This window comes from Budorcas taxicolor, chromosome 8 (genome assembly GCF_023091745.1).
Source record: "Budorcas taxicolor isolate Tak-1 chromosome 8, Takin1.1, whole genome shotgun sequence".
NCBI classification, from domain to species: domain Eukaryota; kingdom Metazoa; phylum Chordata; class Mammalia; order Artiodactyla; family Bovidae; genus Budorcas; species Budorcas taxicolor.
Window position 1 is genome coordinate 62,907,206 of NC_068917.1, and position 17,898 is coordinate 62,925,103.

General features: G+C 50.6%; 3 protein-coding genes across 5 annotated transcripts; all 3 read right to left on the bottom strand.

The window, feature by feature from the left end:
• Positions 1-64: 64 nt before the first annotated feature.
• SPAG8 (sperm associated antigen 8) lies at positions 65-2,236 on the bottom strand. Its single transcript, XM_052645385.1, has 7 exons — positions 2,199-2,236; positions 1,257-2,100; positions 980-1,154; positions 750-795; positions 551-665; positions 350-412; positions 65-241 (listed from the first exon to the last, which is right to left on the bottom strand). Exons 1-7 carry the CDS (start codon positions 2,234-2,236, stop codon positions 65-67), a joined length of 1,458 nt encoding a protein of 485 aa, XP_052501345.1.
• Positions 2,237-3,028: 792 nt separating this feature from the next.
• HINT2 (histidine triad nucleotide binding protein 2) lies at positions 3,029-5,504 on the bottom strand. Of its 2 annotated transcripts, none has more exons than XM_052645101.1 (5): positions 5,220-5,504; positions 3,711-3,851; positions 3,506-3,610; positions 3,329-3,401; positions 3,029-3,207 (listed from the first exon to the last, which is right to left on the bottom strand). In XM_052645101.1, exons 1-5 carry the CDS (start codon positions 5,325-5,327, stop codon positions 3,116-3,118), a joined length of 519 nt encoding a protein of 172 aa, XP_052501061.1. In that variant the 5' UTR covers positions 5,328-5,504; the 3' UTR covers positions 3,029-3,115. The 2 variants fall into 2 exon arrangements, with proteins under 2 accessions (XP_052501061.1, XP_052501062.1); XM_052645102.1 differs by having other exon boundaries at positions 5,111-5,249.
• Positions 5,505-9,174: 3,670 nt separating this feature from the next.
• FAM221B (family with sequence similarity 221 member B) lies at positions 9,175-17,746 on the bottom strand. 2 transcript variants are annotated; one of them, XM_052645331.1, is made up of 7 exons: positions 17,412-17,746; positions 14,720-15,362; positions 14,428-14,571; positions 10,136-10,246; positions 9,810-10,007; positions 9,500-9,619; positions 9,175-9,356 (listed from the first exon to the last, which is right to left on the bottom strand). In XM_052645331.1, exons 2-7 carry the CDS (start codon positions 15,360-15,362, stop codon positions 9,175-9,177), a joined length of 1,398 nt encoding a protein of 465 aa, XP_052501291.1. In that variant the 5' UTR covers positions 17,412-17,746. The 2 variants fall into 2 exon arrangements, with proteins under 2 accessions (XP_052501291.1, XP_052501290.1); XM_052645330.1 differs by lacking the exon at positions 17,412-17,746 and adding an exon at positions 17,038-17,064.
• Positions 17,747-17,898: the final 152 nt, after the last annotated feature.

Genomic DNA, 17,898 nt, shown 5'->3' on the forward strand with positions numbered 1-17,898 from the left:
AGTACAGAGAGGAGATTCCATATTCCACATATACTTGCCTCCTCAGCCCTTAGACAGGAGTAGTTCAACCCCCTCCACCACCCTGCGCCCCTCCCTGACAGGCAAGGGAAGATATTTTTCCTTGTTGGGAATAACTCTCAGGTTCAAAGGGCAACGGCTCCCCTAGAGACAAAGGCACAGGTGTTGAGAAACTGCAGTTCTTCCGGAACGGTGTGTCTAGTGTCCTGATGTTACTGACACCCTGGAGGAATGCCAGAATGAGGACGGGGCCTGCTCTGCCCCAACCCAGGACAGAACAGCCTCCTCCCCTCCTTTCACCCACTCCCAACAGCCGGTCACTCTCACACACCAGTAGCTGAGGTGCCCTCTCTAGCCAGAAGGTTTCAGGCTGCTCTGTATGGTAGTCGTGGAGCTGTGAGGGAAATACTGCATAACTCTTGGCCTGAAGAGTTAACTCTTCAGCTCTTCAGCCTCTGGGCTGGCTGCTTTCCCACAGCCTGTCAGGACCCAGCTGTACAAGGGTGAGGGGTGGGGGTGACTGCGTTCTTACCTTTGTTGGGGCAGGAGGCCCTGCCTGCACCAGCTCCTTTTTGTAGTCGTGGTGTGTCACAGACTCGACCTCCAAGTCCTTCCTTGTGGGTTCCTGCTCTGCCTGCACCTCTTTACTACAGAGGCCTGGGGAGTGTCAAGGGCATTCTCCCCTAACTTTTGTCCTCCCCCTCCCCATTTCCCTTCACCCAGCCTCTCACCAGATTTGTTGGCGCAAGAGCATCTCCAGTATGGCTTCACGCTTCCCTGGGGGAGGTCAGGGAATGGACAGAATAGAGGAGGCTGCTTAAGAAACAGGCCCAGAAGAAACAAAGTTGGGGAAAGGAGGAAAAATTGGGTTTTGTCCTTACACCCCTCGGACAACCATAGGCCCACCTGATATTCTTTTCTCTACTGGACTCATTCTTGCCCATTCTCTCATGTTTCATACCTCGAATTGGCTGACAGTGGCTTGTTGGGGGCTGGTATGAGTCTTTCTGGGTGGTGCAGGAGGACATGGGTGACTGTGGCTGCAGGGTCAGCAGTCCCCGGTGTCCGTGTCGGAAAAAGAAACTCTCAGAGCCATCCTGCATGACTGGGACTTGATCCAGGTAGTTGGTGGCTCTCTGTAGGCCCCAAGTTGAGTGACAATGATATCCTTCCTTGTAACCCACCCCCATCAACCGAGGGCAGCCTTCAAGAAAAGGGAGCAGGTCAAACCTTAATACCTCCTCCTCCCAGTTGTAGAGAAGGCACTGGCCCCGTGGCAGTGTTTCACTGAGAACCGTACTCTTCCCTTCAACTTCGGGGGGCTTCCACAGCCCTCGGGCACCAGGTTCTGAGACTTTCAAAAATTTCCAGGATTGTTTCTGCGGCTCCCAGTGACAGTGGTGTTTGCAGCCAGTATAATTAGGGATAAGATCTCCCCCGGGGTTTCTGAAGCCTACAGGAGCAGAGAAGTTGAACCTAGGGCCATGGCCATGGCCTGGGCTATGCCTAGAATCAACAGCAGGACCAAGATCAGTGCCTTGACCAGAGCCACCGCCAGGACCCTGACCAGAGCCACCACCAGGACCAGGGCCATGGCCAGGATCTCGACCTGAGCCACCGCCAGGGCTACCACCAGGACCAGAACTGGAGCTAGGTCCAGGGTCAGAGCTGGAGTCAGGACCAGGGCTAGAGCTGGAGCCAGGAACAGGGCCAGAACTGGAGCCAGGAACAGGGCCACGACTAGAGCTAAGGTCATTTGTAGTATAGGGATTCCGAGCAACATGGGAAACATAGACAGGCTGAAAGCCGAGTCTCCCGTGGCTTATCTTGTGGGTAAATCCAGGTCCAGTGTAGCGCTCTGTCAGACTGTCAGAGGAGGGCTCCGTGAGCAGGCTCCCATGACAGGAGGGGGCTGGGCTCTTTGTCGATAATGCAGCTGCTCTGGCAGTGGAGGCGGCTGTAGCAGCTGCTGAAGCTGCTGCGGTTGCAGCTACCAGGGCCGATCTATGACGGCCATCCCAAGAAGAAAAGGGATCGGAACTGGACCCTAGTCTGTCCGAGCTGGGCTGTAAGTCTAAAGATCTGGGGGGGGGGGGGGGGGTTGAAAGCGGCAAAACTGTCAGCAAAGTCTGTAAACTTCCTTGTCCCCTTCCGCCCGCAGCCAGAGCTGTGGCTCTCACCGCGACTGCGATCTGTCAGTAGACTCAGAGGTCTCCATCTTCCGACGCCAGCTACCGGGTTGCCATAGAGACGGCAAATCTTGCCAGGAGACTGCGCAGAACTAGATCTAGCCGGACGTGGAGGGTGAGGGTGCTGGCAAGTTCTCTGCGGGGCGGAAGTCTTAAACCCGCTGTGGCTTGGAATGGCTGCCTTCCGTCCGGATTCCCTTCCGCGTCAGCCCGGCTCTTAAAGTTCCGCTGGCCTCCGTACCTAACCAGGCGTGCTGCGATTCATGGGGTCGCAAAGAGGCCGACTGAGCGACTGAACTGAACTGAACTGAAGGTCGTTCTTTGTGTTTTAGAACAGGCACAGGGCTGAGGTATCAGTCAAAGGCCTACTTCGTGTATTTATGGAGGAACATTTTTTTCAAAGCTTTTAAGGATGAAGAGGCATCAGACAAGTAGCTCAAAAGCAAAATGGTGAGACATGGGGATTAGCCAAAGGGTGGCCACTTTTTTTTGGTTTGATTATTTCTCTTCCAGTAAAAGGCCCTCACACTGACAGTCCTCCTTACAGACCCCCCTTAGAATGTGGGTTGGCAAGTCTTGGGATTCAGTCTCTTCCTATTCATTCAGGCAAATTCCTACCACTACTTTTCTAGAAGCCTGCCCCAGGTAGACCACGAGTCTTGAGCTCAGAGATATATAGGCATTTAAATACTCCTTTACAGAATGGGCTTCCTTAAGTGTCTCAGACCATAGTCAAGGGGGATCATAGTCTTGAATCAGTTTTCTTTCCTATTTGTAGTATAAATCTTCATATATTTAAGACAAGGATCCAGAATTGAGGGAGAGCGAGTTTATTAGCTTCACAGGGTGCCGTTTTCCCCCATCCCATCCAAACATCCAGGTCTGGGGTCCCTGGTCACTTGGTAGGTTCAACCTGGAGGCCACTGGAGCTGTCGGCCCCCAAGTACGTGAATGTGTAGGTGATACACAGACTGTGCACCCAGCTTGCCATCGTTGATCACTGAAATGGAGTTTTGGGTTAGGGGGTGAGGATTATGGGAAGGTCAAAGAATGGTCACACAGAGGGGCAGGTGTGAGAATTCACAGTTGAGGGAAGGGCTCAGGGGCCAAACATCACTCACCAAGTCGGTATCCATCACCCAGCCCCTCAGCCTTTGCTGTTTTCTTGGCCACAAGGAGAAGGTGTCCAAGAAGCTACAGGGAAAGGGGAGGGAGACAGGTTGCTTCACTTACAGGGAGCAAAATTTCTAGAGGAAAACAGGGCTCCCCCAGCCAAACCCTAGCCCTGTCCTTCCCACCTGTTGGTCTTCCTCTTCAGCCTGGCTGATCCGAGGAATGGGCTTCTTAGGAATGACCAGAAAGTGCACAGGAGCCTGAGGGGCCACATCCCGGAATACGAGACACTGGGAGCAGTGATAGGCCAGAGGCCACCATGTTACTTCAACAGGCTGGATGGTATTTATGAAATTCCTAGGGTGGGGGTGGGTCCTAAGGGCACCGCACCTGCTGGTCCTCATATAGGATGTCAGCTGGGAGGCTTCGATCCAGGATCCGGGAGAAGATGGTTGGGGCTGCTCCCCCAGGAGCTGCCTGCTGGGCCTTGGCCACTTCATTCCCATCAGTCACACCTGCAGCTCCTCGGACCTGCAGGTGGGTCAGACACACCCAAAGGAGGAAGTTGGCAATACCTCTCATGTACTTAGGTGGGGCTGGCAGAGACTGGACTCTGACAGCCATTAACTTCACCCTTCTAAGAACCTTTTAGTGGTTCCCACTAAAAGAGAGAGTTCCTCACTTTCACAGTATCAGCAGCAGGGAGTAGGCCCATATAATGCTGGGCCTGGTTATGTAACAGGCAGTATTACAGTGCAGGTCTCAGCAATGCGTGGAGTGCTGCCCCTGAAGCACTAAGGAAACCATCCCTGTTCAGGGGAAAGGGTGCAGAGTGAGAACCCGGAGGCTTACATCCTGGTTCCTATCTTTCTACATTTTTTTGTTTAGTAGTGTGTGTTTAATTGTGTGTTTAGTTGCTCAGTCCTGTTAAGACTCTTTGCGACCCCATGGACTACTGAATTACCTTAGCTAAATCCCTTCTCTCAGCATCAAATATAAAGGGGTGATTTGTATCATCTCTTAAGACTACTTTGGATCTCTTTGTAAGTTTCCACTTCCATTACTTTTTGTCTGATCTTTATGCTGTCTTACTTGTTTTGTTGAGGTTTAATACAACTACCCTGTTTGACACAAGGGCGTCTGGGTGTCACACCTGACCTCTTACTGTGAATTTTGCTTCCAGTCTCCTGAATCAGTGGAGGGAGGAGTTGAGTCTACACAATCCCAGCCCCAGGGAACTGAGGGTAAGTCCCAGTTTCCCAGGGGCTGAAAGAAGGCTGAAGTCAGAGGTGTCACATTGTTGGAGAAAGGGACGAGGTGCATCTGACTCCTTGAATCGTTCTAGTAAACGGGGAGAATGGCTTCCAGGACGGGGGTAAAAAATGGCTCCCTCTAATTCTGCAGGGCGCACTGAGGAGCTGCGGGGGGTGGGGTGGGGTGGGGGTGGGGGTGGGTAAGCCTTCGGTTGGCTGGGAGAGGGCAGCACATGGTGCAGTGACCTTGTGTCGACCTCGGGGCCAGGGACTGTGTACAGCATTGGTCATCGCCGGCTCGTTTCTCCTGCGGCGAGGTTTTAAGAGAGGCCACCGGGACCATCAGTCCGACCTCGGCGCAGAGCCCTGGAGCCTGCGCTTCGGGAGGGGCAATGTACCCCGCCGGGCACTCAGGCTGCGGTCCCGCGAGGCCTTAGGGCTGCTCTAGCCGTGGGAGCCGAGGAGGAATGCAGTCCCCGGCCCTGGAGAGAGGCAGAGCCCGCGGGACCCCTTCCTCGCCCCACAGCCACCTCTCACCTGCACCCCCCGAGGCCCTGCCACCGCCACGGCCCGACGCGCCACGCAGAGCCCGGCGGCCAGCACCACTGCCGCTGCCATCTTTCCCTCGGCCGCGGGAAACTCCCACCTGGGTCAGCACTCGAGCTCCGCAGCCTGCTGAGGTGGGGCAGCGGGGAGCCGGCGAGCCACTGCCATTGGCTCCGGCCGAGGCCGGAAGCGAACTCCGTCGTCCCATTGGGTAGCGTTCCTGGGCCCGGCACTCCACTGGCTCCGCCGCCACGGTGGTTTGCGGAATCTTTTCATCCCATTGGCTTCTTGTGCCAACTCGAGGGTGAAGTTTTTACTCCATTGGCTTCGTCCTCTGGTCAGAGTGCAAGTTCCTATACCATTGGGTCCCCTCACTAGTTTTCGCTGTGAGATAGTTTCTCACTCTATTGGAAGGACTGAGACACCTGGAGGTGGGATTTTCCTCCAATTGGCTTTCAACACAAACTCGGCCCATCCTAGGCTGCGGCTCCCGAGTAGTGGGGCTTTTACCGTATTGACACTGCCTAGTCGGGTCGGGCCCCTATTGGTGGGCTGAGAGGAAGGGGGCGGTGCTCCGTCACCTGCCGCGCAGAAGCTCATTGGCCAGTAGGAGGGCGGGGTTTAGAGAGGCGGCTACTCGGCGCTTATTGGCTCCAGGACACTAGTACGGAAGTTCTAGACCGCAGGGGTACCGGGGAAAGAAGCGGGTGGGGGACTCCCGGCTGGTAGGGCTGAAGGTGAATAGGGACGTGATCTTGTTTTAACTGGTGGGATAATTACCCAGCATTTCCCCCAGAAACAGTTTCAGCCCTTTGACCATTTCAAAGATGTTAACTTACTCGTCTGAGGGCAATTCCTCCTTAGTGTATGTGCTTGTTCACTCCAAGACTAAAAATTCTGCAGTTTGTTTTCAGGGCGGTTTTGCATTTTTCTTTGTCTTTTTATTTTAACGGGCGGGGCAGAAGTGTCTTGTCTTTGTTGCACGACTAATAAGCAAAGGTATATGTGTCCAATGTCCTTTCCTGTTCAGAATAAGTATGTGATACGGTTAGCTCCGTGCCTGACATTTTCAGTGAGTCAGGCGGGTTCGAAGGACAAGGGAAAATGCCTTATGGCTAGGTTAGAAGTATATTTTGTTCTGCTGGAATATATATTTTTTGACATCAGAAACATGGACTCACAAAATGCTAATATACTCTAATATACTCAAACCAGGTAAGTTTTAGTCTGATGTGTAATACAGGGCAAAAGTCACCACTGTGTCTTTTTTGTTTTACAGCATATGACCTGACATATATAGACGCTCAAGAATTAATTGTGGAATGGATAACATTTGGTGTTTTCTTTCATTTCCTTTTGCATAATATATAATACATATGTATTACATCATGTATGGATGTGAGAGTTGGACTGTGCAGAAAGCTGAGTGCCAAAGAATTGTTGCTTTTGAACTGTGGTGTTAGAGAAGACTCTTGAGAGTCCCTTGGACTGCAAGGAGATCCAACCAGTCCATTCTGAAGGAGATCAACCCTGGGATTTCTTTGGAAGGAATGATGCTAAAGCTGAAACTCCAGTACTTTGGCCACCTCATGCGAAGAGTTGACTCATTGGAAAAGACTTTGATGCTGGGAGGGATTGGGGGCAGGAGAAGAAGCGGACGACCGAGGATGAGATGGCTGGATGGCATCACTGACTCGATGGACGCGAGTCTGAGTGAACTCCGGGAGTTGGTGGTGGATAGGGAGGCCTGGTGGGCTGCGATTCATGGGGTCGCAAAGAGTCGGACATGACTGAGCAACTGAACTGAACTGACATATTACATTCTTGTCACAATTTCTTATCCTTTTCACAATTTCCCATAATATTACATAGTCTATATAAATACTTTGTAATGGCTGCATAATATTACTACTTCTTTAAATGAGTTTATCGCAGTTTATGAGTTTAAATGAGTTTACCATTCTTTTATTGTTGACTGCTAGTTGAATTGGTTTTAGTTAATGGTCATTGTGGTGCTAATTCCAAGAAAGTGAAAGTGAAGTTGCTCAGTCGTGTCCAACTCTTTGCGACCCCATGGACTGTAGCCTATCAGACTTCTCCATCCATGGGATTTTCCAGGCAAGAGTGCTGGAGTGGATTGCCATTTCCTTCTCCAGGGAATCTTCCCGACCCAGGAATCAAACCCGGGTCTCCCATATTGCAGGCAGACGCTTTACCATCTGAGCCAATTCCATAATAACCAGTAATAAGGAATTCTACTTCTGGAGATAGTAATGATTTCTTTTGAATAGCCATATTAGAGAGTCTTTTCTCCTTCCCAAGGGAGACAGTTGACCCTGCGATTTCCCCCAGGAGTTCTAGCAGTCAAAGTTGCATTCCTTTCCTGGGAAGACTAGATGACCTCACTAAGTGTGGAAATGTACATTGGCCTTTTCTGTGCCCTGGAGGCTGCAGTAGTCTGTGTGCCTGTGGAGAAGGGCAAGTGATAAGAGGTGCTGGGATGTAGGAAGAGGAAACCAGCCAGGACTGGTAGGTGAGTACAAAACACTTGGAAACTGGTTATTTCTTTGGGTTCTTGAAGACACAGGTAGCACATAGGTCATCCTATTTTATAGACCCAGAAACAGGCTCTGAGAGGGAAAGTAACTGGCCTAAGATCATAGAGCCCATTACTGTCAGAATCTGCTGTTCTCCATTAGAATCATGTAAGGGCTTCCTAGTCACTCCCATACACTCACCCATTCTGGCCCCTGGCCCCTGGATTCTCTGCTCCAGGCCCTTGTGATCACTTGTAGCTGCTCTCTGAAAGCTGCAACACTCTGTGGGTTCTGGCCACTGTCTCCTGTACTTTGATCCCTACCACTGCATCTGCTACTGGGCCTCATTAGACACTTCTGTTCCCTTTTTTAAAAAAATCTGTTGATTGCATCCTGGCTTTACTTTTTTTTTTCTTATTTGTGTGGTCAGCTCCCTCCACATCCTCAAGCCTTCTTTTGGCTTATTTTCTTCCTCCGTGACACTTCCCATCACCACCCATTAATCTAAATATTTTGCTTCTCTTGTTTCTCTGACTTGGTTCCAGCTTCCAACTATACCTGAATCCTCAATTACCCACCCATCAGGGTTTTCTCCAGTTCCTGTCATTAACCTTCCCAAGCCTTTATCCCTCTTCCTGTCTCCTACCTGCTCCCCCCACCCACCTGTTATCCCTTTCCTCCCCCACCAGAAACTGACCTTGTCTCCTATGTTCACAGGGGAACGTCCACAGAATTCTACTCCCTGCAACTCAGTGAGGGCCCCATCCTTTCTTCCTTCTTCCTGGTCCTAGGAAGTGGTGTTTCTCCTGTCCAGACAGAATCCCTTCACCTCTGGCTTTACCTCATCCTCTCCTTTTGTCTTTGGGATCTGGCTTCCCTAGGCATCTCTCTTTTTCTACTGTATCCTTCAAGGTCTTTTTCTCTACTGGTCTCTCCTAACTAAAAAGGATGCTTTTTTCCTAACTAAAAATTGCTTCCTTGATTCCACATCCTCCTGTAGATATTGTCTGACTTCTTCCCTGCTCTTTTCATCTAAGCTTCTTATAGAAATGCCTTCACACTTACTGTTGTTTGGTTACTCTCTCCACTGCACTGCTGAAACTGCACTTTCTGAAGTCACTAAAGACTTTCTAATTGCAGATCCAATGGTCACTTTCAGTCTTTATCTTCCTGGAGCCCCCAGCTATATCTGACATCAGTGCTCCTTCTTGAAATCCCTACCTCCTTGGCTTCCTTGAAGCCATTCTCTCTTCCTGATGCCAGAAATAGCCTTTTGAATGTAGGTGTGGTGGAGGCACACCTACATGGTTGGATCTACCCAGTTTCTTGGCCCCCTGGAGGTGCTAACTCCAAGGTCCTAGGGTGTCTGCCCCAGGCTGGGCTCTATCTGCCTCATACAGAGTCAGTCAGATTCCAGTGGTTTTCTCTTTATTGCTGATGTGGGCCAAGCTCACAGAGGCCTGCACCAGGTGTTGACAGTGTCTGTCCCTGGAGAAGGGAAGAGCAGAGGTGAAAAGGTCAGATATGGGGCTTAGATGGAAGGCCAGGCTGGATATCACATGGGCTAGGGAGCCCTGGGGGACTAGGGTAAGAGCTGGGATGGCCAGAGAGCCCCTGCTTCTGGAGGGCCTTGAAGTCAGAGTTGTTGATGATGGCTTCTCGGAGGGTAGGCATCTCTGCAAAAGGCACATAGTCTGCTCCTGGGGGTATAAATCAGTGTGGGTGTGGGCTGCAGGAAGGAGGGGCAAAGTAGTCCTGGGTGGGATGGCTGAGGGCAGGAGTGCCTTCAGCTTGGCTGATTATAGACTCTTGAGTGGGCCCTGATCCCAGGTTGCCCTCTCACCGTGTGGCCTCCCTCCTCGCCGCCGGGTCTCCTCAGTCTCAAAGAAAGTCTCATGTTCCTCCCAGCGCCGGTCACAGGCCGCACAGAGGAAATTAGACTCAAAGCAGCTGCAGCAACAGCCTAAGACAAGAGGGCAGCAAGGAGAGTGCAGGGAATTGGGACTTCCCCAGGGGCTGACCACATCCTCACATCTTCCTCACCAACTGCATGCCCAAGTCTCTTCTCCCAGCTCCCCATCTGCATCCCCAAACTACTTGCAGCCTATCCCAACCCATGCCCACCCCTGCACTCCCCTTGCTTAAGAAGGTACCTTTGACCCTGCAGGAATGGGACCCAGTAGCTGTGTGGTCTTCATGGCTGTGTTTGCAGCGACATTGGGCCCTCCAAGCCCTGGGGTCAAAAGTGGCCCGTCTCTTGAGCCAGAACTCACCCACCTCCTCTGGGCGTGATGGTATGAAGCAGAACATGAGGCAGCGGCACTGGCCCATGTTGCAGGGCACGGATATGTCTGTGAAAGGGTTAGACCAGCACTTGACTGGGCTTGGCCTTCCCATGTCAACCTCTCCCCAAAACCAACACACACACACATGCGCTCACACATCTCAACACATGACAGAAGACAGTTACCCTCCACACCTGAGATGATCTGGTGCTCTCTCAGCAAGTGTCCACAAAAGCACTTGGACTCATCCCCAATCCGGAAACAGTCCCATAGATAATGGGGGCAGCGCCAGCCAATATAGAGACCTGGGTATGGAAGGATTGAGTAATAAGGGAAAGTAACAGGGAAAAATAGCCTAAGCTCCCCGCAGTGTTCTTACTGCTCCCTCCATATGTCTCTGTCGCCACCCACACATCCTCCTCCCTGCCCCTTTAGACTTTTTCTTCAAGGTTTTTTCATCACCTCGTGAGTGTCTTCAGAGCCCGTCCCACCCGAGGATTCACTCCACCTGTGTCGGCCCGTCAGAGGGGACTGAAGACAGCCCTCATTTCTGAGCAGGAAGATTATTATAAATGAGCTTCTGTGTGATGATGCACATGTATCTCGGTGTGTCTCTGTGACTGTGGGATTCTCATCTCCTCCCCTCCCAACGCTGAGCCCACCTTTGCTTGGTTTCCTTGAAGTGTCTAAGGTGATGGCAAAGGAAGATGATGGGCCAGGTGCAGAGTAGGTGGTGGAGATTGGCTCCTAAGGAGCGTAGTGGTGAAGGGACCTGAAGAGGAGGAGGTGGGGCAGCTCCAGTGCCACAAGGAAGGAGGCAGGCTTCCCTCACTTCTTCAGGCTGGCACTGTCATATGTCCCTTCCACATTCCTGAGGTTACTGAACTAATGCCTTCTGTGAACTTGAGAAGGGCTGTCTATGGTTCCCCAAGGTTCAGGAGAAAAGGGGAGGCCAGAAGTCATGAGTGGGGTGAAGAGCAAAAATAGAGGCTTGTGAGGCTAGGAAACGAGGCATGGGAAGGAAGATGAGCCTAAGCTGTATCCCTGAGAGCAGGCACCGGCCAGAGGTTGCTGCCCTTGAGATGAGAAACTGTCTGGCTTCACAATTAGTCTCACCACAAGGCAAGGGTGGTGCTGGGTAAATGTGGGAGGAGATCCAGAGCATTTCCCACTCAGGTTTTCTCATCCTCTGTGAGAGCTGAGAGTATCCCAACTTGAAGTCAACAATCCTGGGTCACCCTCCCAAACCCCTAGGAGTGGGGCCTTCAGCTCTAGGACTCGTAATCCTATTTAAAAGCTCCAGTGAACTGTCATCTTCATCTAAAAGTTGTCCCTGACTTCCCCTTCTGTCTAGGAGTCCCTCTCCTCCTGCCTTCCATGACTCTGTGCTACTCTTGTCACAGCACCGTGCATTCTAGTGGACTGTTCACTTGTATTCTCCTTTGACTGTGAGTTCCTCTAAGGAAGGGTCAGTCTTTTCATCACTGTTTTCAGTCCTCACATAGGGCCTGGTACAAAATAGGTGCTCAGAGAACATAGAAGCTTGATTGAATAAGCGATTGAGCAACTTTCTTTAGGAGGGAAGAGAGACCCAGTATTCCAGGTAAAGCCCTGAAGTTCCATAAGGAGAATGAGAAAGAGTCAAGTGTCCTCTGCTCTTTGACTCTGGCCAGGACCACAATCGACAATTCTGTGCCTGTCAAACTAGGTTTTCTTGTCTTACCCATGGTCTCTTAGGATCTGGAGCCTGTCCAGATGTGGCTTTTGACTTTGATGCTTCTGACTTACACTGCCAGTCCGTTGTATTAGTGCCCCATCACACCAGAGAAGCTTGGTTGAAAAGGGGTAGAGTTTAGACCGAGTCACAATGGGGTTGGGTGGAGGCTGGGATTCCACTGGAGGAATTCTGAACTCTGTTTAGAATAGCAGGATCCAGTGCATGAACAGGTGAGGTGCCGAGTTGAACAAGGGTTCAGTTCAGTTCAGTCGCTCAGTCGGGTCCGACTCTTTGCGACCCCATGAATTGCAGCACACCAGGCCTCCCTGTCTATCACCAACTTCTGGAGTTCACTCAAACTCATGTCCATCGAGTCAGTGATGCCATCCAGCCATCTCATCCTCTGTCTTCCCCTTCTCCTCCTGCCTCCAATCCCTCCCAGCATCAGAGTCTTTTCCAATGAGTCAACTCTTCGCATGAGGTGGCCAAAGTACTGGAGTTTCAGCTTTAGCATCATTCCTTCCAAAGAAATCCCAGGGCTGATCTCCTTCAGAATGGACTGGTTGGATCTCCTTGCAGTCCAAGGGACTCTCAAGAGTCTTCTCCAACACCACAGTTCAAAAGCAACAATTCTTTGGCACTCAGCTTTCTGCACAGTCCAACTCTCACATCCATACATGACCACTGGATAAACCATAGCCTTGACTAGACGGACCTTTGTTGGCAAAGTAATGTCTCTGCTTTTCAATATGCTATCTAGGTTGGTCATAACTTTCCTTCCAAGGAGTAAGTGTCTTTTAATTTCATGGCTGCAGTCACCATCTGCAGTGATTTTGGAGCCCCAAGAAATAAAGTCTGACACTGTTTCCACTGTTTCCCCACCTATTTTCCATGAAGTGATGGGAAGATGCCATGATCTTCGTTTTCTGAATGTTGAGCTTTAAGCCAACTTTTTCACTCTCCTCTTTCACTTTAATCAAGAGGCTTTTTAGTTCCTCTTCACTTTCTGCCATAAGGGTGGTGTCATCTACATATCTGAGGTTATTGATATTTCTCCCGGCAATCTTGATTCCAGCTTGTGCTTCTTCCAGTCCAGCGTTTCTCATGATGTACTCTGCATAGAAGTTAAATAAGCAGGGTGACAATATACAGCCTTGACGTATTCCTTTTCCTATTTGGAACCAGTCTGTTGTTCCATGTCCAGTTCTAACTGTTGCTTCCTGACCTGCATATAGGTTTCTCAAGAGGCAGGTCAGATGGTCTGGTATTCCCATCTCTTTCAGAGCTTTCCACAGTTTATTGTGATCCACACAGTCAAAGGCTTTGGCATAGTCAATAAAGCAGAAACAGATGTTTTTCTGGAACTCTCTTGCTTTTTCGATGATCCAGTGGATGTTGGCAATTTGATTTCTGGTTCCTCTGCCTTTTCTAAAACCACCTTGAACATCTGGAAGTTCACAGTTCACATATTGCTGAAGCCTGGCTTGGAGAATTTTGAGCATTACTTTACTAACGTGTGAGATGAGTGCAATTGTGCAGTGCCCCATAGATCAAGGCCTTGCCTGAGGGCCTGGGAGAGTCAAGTTCAAGCACTGTTGTCAGAGTCATTGGTCATCTTTCAGATGAAGAAGACTGAAGTTTGAGCTAGAGGAATGGCAATTATACCTCAGACTCTATAATCCCCTTAATGTGGTACAATACAGAGTGGGCTGTGCATTCCAGAGTAGGGCCTTCTACTCTGCCTTGATTCCAAACCCTCTTCCTGTTATAATTGGACGAGGACTGGGGAGGAGACATTAGTGGGGATGCCATTTTGACTGCATAACACATTCATTTCCATGATCACACAGTCTCATTTGCATGATAACATCTCTTATGGTTAGAACATAACTCTATTCCCATCATTAGGGAAATAAACCCCCTCCCCCCAAATGCAGTGATACCTATTGAATTCAGTCTCGAAATCCTAGAATCCTCATCACAGGTCAGGTGACCTTCTTACCGCATTCCTACAGACGTGAAGTTCAGTGACACAGATGCACGTGCTCGTACACAGAATGGTGTGTGCTCACACAGTTCATATGCACACCCTTTATATACAGAGATAGTGAAGCCCGGCGTGCCATTAACAGGACTGTCTAGAACACGACTTCTGGGCTGAGACTTAGAGTTGATGGGACTAGAAGACATGGTTCTCTTTGGTGAGGAGACTTAGAGCTTTGGATTTCCAGGTGATCATGGGTCTGGCATGCAGGGATCACAGCCTTTTTTTTTTTTTTTTAACTTCTAGCTGCACCATGTGGTGGGATCCTTGTTCCCCTACATCAGTGTCAGGGGTCAAACCTGCGCCCCCTGCAGTGGAAGTGCAGAGTCTTAACCACTGGACTGCCAGGGAAGTCCCCATGACAGCCTTTTAATACATTTCCACCAAGGGGACTAAGGCCTTTTGCCTTGTTAGAGCAACAAGTCCCCTGGAAACTGTCCAGGGTCCTGGGCCATCTCTGCTTTAGGATCTGTTTGGTGCAGGTTACCTGAGCCCTAGTTCAGCTACCTGTTCCTGCTTGGCTTTATATGAATATCCTCACTTTTTGTCTGCATCCACCCTCATCTACTTTGGCCTATCCATTTGCTCCCCTCCCAGATTCCAGGAATGTGGTGGTGCCGTTTTCCACAAGGGCTATCCACTGAAGGAGCAGGTTCCTAGATCCTGTTGGATAGAGGGATGGCCATGGGCCTCTCACAGGCCCCTGAAAGGCTGCCTGGTCTCACCTGTTTGGATGGCATTCAGGGCTGCATCCTTCTCCCATTGGAAAAGATAATTCACTTGCGTACCAAACTTCTCTCTGTGCATTGACTTAGCCATGTCCACCAGGTCTGCCTGTTTAGCAGGGACCACTGGGTGGATGGTGTAACCTGGGGAGGGAAAGGCTGAGTAACTAAGGGGAAGTGAGGAGGCCCCAAATCTAAGAGAAGGGGCCAGGTCACAGAGTAACCCAACCTCCTCCTCCTGAGGCAGGTCAAAGACGATGCTGAGAAAAGGGGAATGAGCAGGAGCAATTACGGCTGACTCCTTTCTTCCCCTTCTTCTTGCCCAGCCGGTGTTCAGGCTGAGCTGCGTGAGCATTACTGTCAGCGACATCCATCTCTTTCTCGCCCTCTTCTTCCTCTTCCTTCACTTTTGTAGATGTGTCCAAGTAGACCTGGGATGGAGAGCCTGAAAGGGAGTGCTTTGGAAAGACTTCAAGTTCAGAGGTGTGGATGGACCTTTTTGCCCATGAGCTCTCGCTGGAGGAAGACTCAGAGAAATCTTCCTTTGGATTATGAGGGGAGGCATGGTTTAGTGACGAAGTCTGAAAAGCAAGTTGTTGATCTAGGACTTTGGGGATGTGGGTTGCCAACTGGGTCTCAGGGGTAAGGGTCTCCAAAGGGACCTCAGAGGCAGAGTGTTCTAAAGGGGTGGTAGAGGTGGAAGGCTCTACAGGGGTTTCAGAGGTGTGGATGTCTAAAGGGGTCTGGGAAGTGGAGGGCAACACAGGAGATTCAGGTGCAAGGGACTCTAACAGGGTTTCAGAGAGGGCAGGCTCTAAGGGGCTTTCAGGGATGGGGGGCTCCTGTGAGTCCTCAGGAGAGGGGTCCTTTGAAGAAAGGCTCTCTTCTGCATCCAAGGTGGTAGGAGGCTCTTCTGTGACCTTGTCTGCTTCCATCTAGTGGTAGAACAGGGTACATGTTTCATTAGGTTAGGATTAGAGGGTCTGCAAGGCAGGATTCTGGAGAAGGCAATGGCACCCCACTCCAGTACTCTTGCCTGGCAAATCCCATGGATGGACGAGCCTGGTGGGCTGCAGTCCATGGGGTCGCTAAGAGTCGGACACAACTGAGCGACTTCCCTTTCACTTTTCACTTTCCTGCATTGGAGAAGGAAATGGCAACCCACTCCAGTGTTCCTGCCTGGAGAATCCCAGGGACAAGGGAGCCTGGTGGGCTGCTGTCTGTGGGGTCACACAGAGTCGGACACGACTGAAGTGACTTAGCAGCAGCAGCAAGGCAGGATTCACAGGGGGCTATGGAATTAAGATAAAGTTTTTAGTGCACCTGAGATATGACTTGGGGGAAGCCAGATGAGCTCTGGGCCAGGGCTTGGTGCTAGGAGGTTCACCCATGTGCCTAGACCCAAACTGCATACTGAAAGTCTGAAGCAGTCAGAATCCCATCAGTAGATGGTAGCAGAGAAGGGATCCTAAACATAGCATCTTGGCTAGTCCGAGAGCAGGGTTCTGGGTGTAGTTTAGGACCATAGAGGTCAGGCTGTGAAGTTCTAGAGACTGGGAAGACCAAGGCAAAGTGGAGGTTTGCTCCCAAGAGTGCAGAAGGATGCAGTGACCACAGCCAAGTCTTGTCTAAGGACCCCTCCCTGCCCTTGGTAATGTCATTCATGTTCAGTGCTTCAGCTACTTCCAGTTGTATTTTGATGACCCCTAAATCCGTATTTCCAGCTCAGACCCTGAACTTCGCAGTCATACCCAACTGTCTGCTAGACATTGCTAAATTCATGTCCCACAGGTCATCAAAACTGAATTATCGTGGTCTTCTTTCCTCTCAGCCAACATCTTAGAATGGGCACCAAAGACTATCTTTCCTATCTTCTAAATATCCCACAAGTCCATTCTCTCCTCTCCTTTCCCTCCAATTTTGTTCAAATTCTCATTATTTTCTACCTGGATTATGCAATACCCTTGCTCCTCTGCTGCCTTCCCTAGCATATTAATCCAATCGTCCATTCTTTCATTGATTTATGTAACTTATGCTTTTAAAGAGCCTCATCTTAACACTTTTACTCAGGCACTGGACTCAGCTGAAAGAATCTGAAAAGGAGACCAGTTAACCAAAATGACAATACAAATGAGTTGGTGTTGTGCTGGGGTAAGCCCAGGATGCTGTGGGGACTGGGGTGTGCCTAATTTATCTTGGAAGGATGTCCAAACGGGGTCATGCATGCTAAGTCACTTCAGTTGTGTCTGACTCTGTGTGACCCTACAGACTGCCAGGCTCCTCTGTCTATGGGATTCTTCAGACAAGAATACTGGAGTGGGTTGCCATGCCCTCCTCCAGGGGATCTTCCCAACCCAGGGATCGAACCCACGTCTCCCACGTCTACCTGCATTGGCAAGTGGGTTCTTTTCCACTAGTATCACCTGGGAAGCCCAGGTACAAAGGGTGTCAGTCCTTCTTAATGACCCAGGTGTGAGACCTTTCTGAAATGGCATTCCTTTGCCTAAAAGCAATCAAGTGATTCAGCCTAAGGATTAGGTCCAAATTTCTTGGCTCTGACATTCAAGGCCTGTCATCATTTGCAGCAATACCTAAGGATTCCATCCTTACCTTCTCCTGCTCTCTACTTTGGTCCATGCTCCCCAAATACTACATTTATCATTTCTTAAACTCATCAGGGCCTTTCCAAAGAGGAAGTTTGTGTCAGAAAGTAGGGGGAGAAGTAGGATGATGGAGAGGAAGATAGTCAGACATTCAGCAAGAGGAGAAAGGGGGCCTGAGGGTGAAGAATCACACAGGATGGGAGGAGCAGAAAGGGGAAAAAGGGGAGGAGGGACCTGAGTGGAGAAAAGTCGGGGAGGGAGAGGATAAGGATGAAAAGCAGAGGATGGGAGGGGGTTGGAGTGAGGTGGGAAGGGACAGGAAGGTATTAGGAGGGAGTGGGATGTGGATTTGGAGGAGGCGCCACTTGAGAGACTACATACCTCTAGGCTTTGTCTCGTCTGTTACAAGTCTTTAGGTCAGGGTCTTGTCTGAAGCGGACCGGGAAGGGTTGGCCCCGAGGGAGAGAAGGCGCTTGGTTGTGGACTAGTCCTGGCAGCAGGCGTTGTGCTGAGGCCTTGCCTACAAGTTACAGCTTGGGGAAGGAACTTGGACACCTGCAGAAATTCGTGAGGGAGTTCGGGCCGGTTCTGAGGAAGTGGGGGAGGGGAAGGGACGAGGCGGTCCAGGGCCGAATGAGGGAGAGGCTTGACTGAAGCCTCTGGAACCCTGCCCCGGCGTGGAGGATCCGTCACCAGGGCAACCGGAACGTTTAGTAGTCTCCGTGGCAACAGCGGTCTGGTCACCTCCTCGGTGAGTGAGGTCTTCTAAGGAGGCTGCGTTGATCCGGAGGGGACACACCTAGAGGGTTCACTTCTTTTAAGGGGGTTTCGCCGGATCTCTATGAGTGGTTTTTTGCGGGATCTTTCT

What these genes read in the sequence shown, in the direction of transcription:
- SPAG8 (XM_052645385.1), bottom strand. Translation starts at nt 2,236, where the DNA reads ATGGAGACCTCTGAGTCTACTGACAGATCGCAGTCGCG. An exon ending in TCTACAACTGGGAGGAGGAG is followed by an intron (nt 1,155 to 1,256) that starts GTATTAAGGTTT and finishes TGGGGCCTACAG; the next exon opens with AGAGCCACCAACTACCTGGA. An exon ending in GGCCTCCTGCCCCAACAAAG is followed by an intron (nt 413 to 550) that starts GTAAGAACGCAG and finishes TTTCCCTCACAG; the next exon opens with CTCCACGACTACCATACAGA.
- HINT2 (XM_052645101.1), bottom strand. Translation starts at nt 5,327, where the DNA reads ATGGGACGACGGAGTTCGCTTCCGGCCTCGGCCGGAGCCAATGGCAGT. An exon ending in TCCTATATGAGGACCAGCAG is followed by an intron (nt 3,611 to 3,710) that starts GTGCGGTGCCCT and finishes CACTGCTCCCAG; the next exon opens with TGTCTCGTATTCCGGGATGT. An exon ending in CTGAAGAGGAAGACCAACAG is followed by an intron (nt 3,402 to 3,505) that starts GTGGGAAGGACA and finishes CTTTCCCTGTAG; the next exon opens with CTTCTTGGACACCTTCTCCT.
- FAM221B (XM_052645330.1), bottom strand. Translation starts at nt 17,064, where the DNA reads ATGGACCAAAGTAGAGAGCAGGAGAAG. An exon ending in CCATTCCTGCAGGGTCAAAG is followed by an intron (nt 9,620 to 9,809) that starts GTACCTTCTTAA and finishes CTCTTGTCTTAG; the next exon opens with GCTGTTGCTGCAGCTGCTTT. An exon ending in GCGAGGAGGGAGGCCACACG is followed by an intron (nt 9,357 to 9,499) that starts GTGAGAGGGCAA and finishes TTATACCCCCAG; the next exon opens with GAGCAGACTATGTGCCTTTT.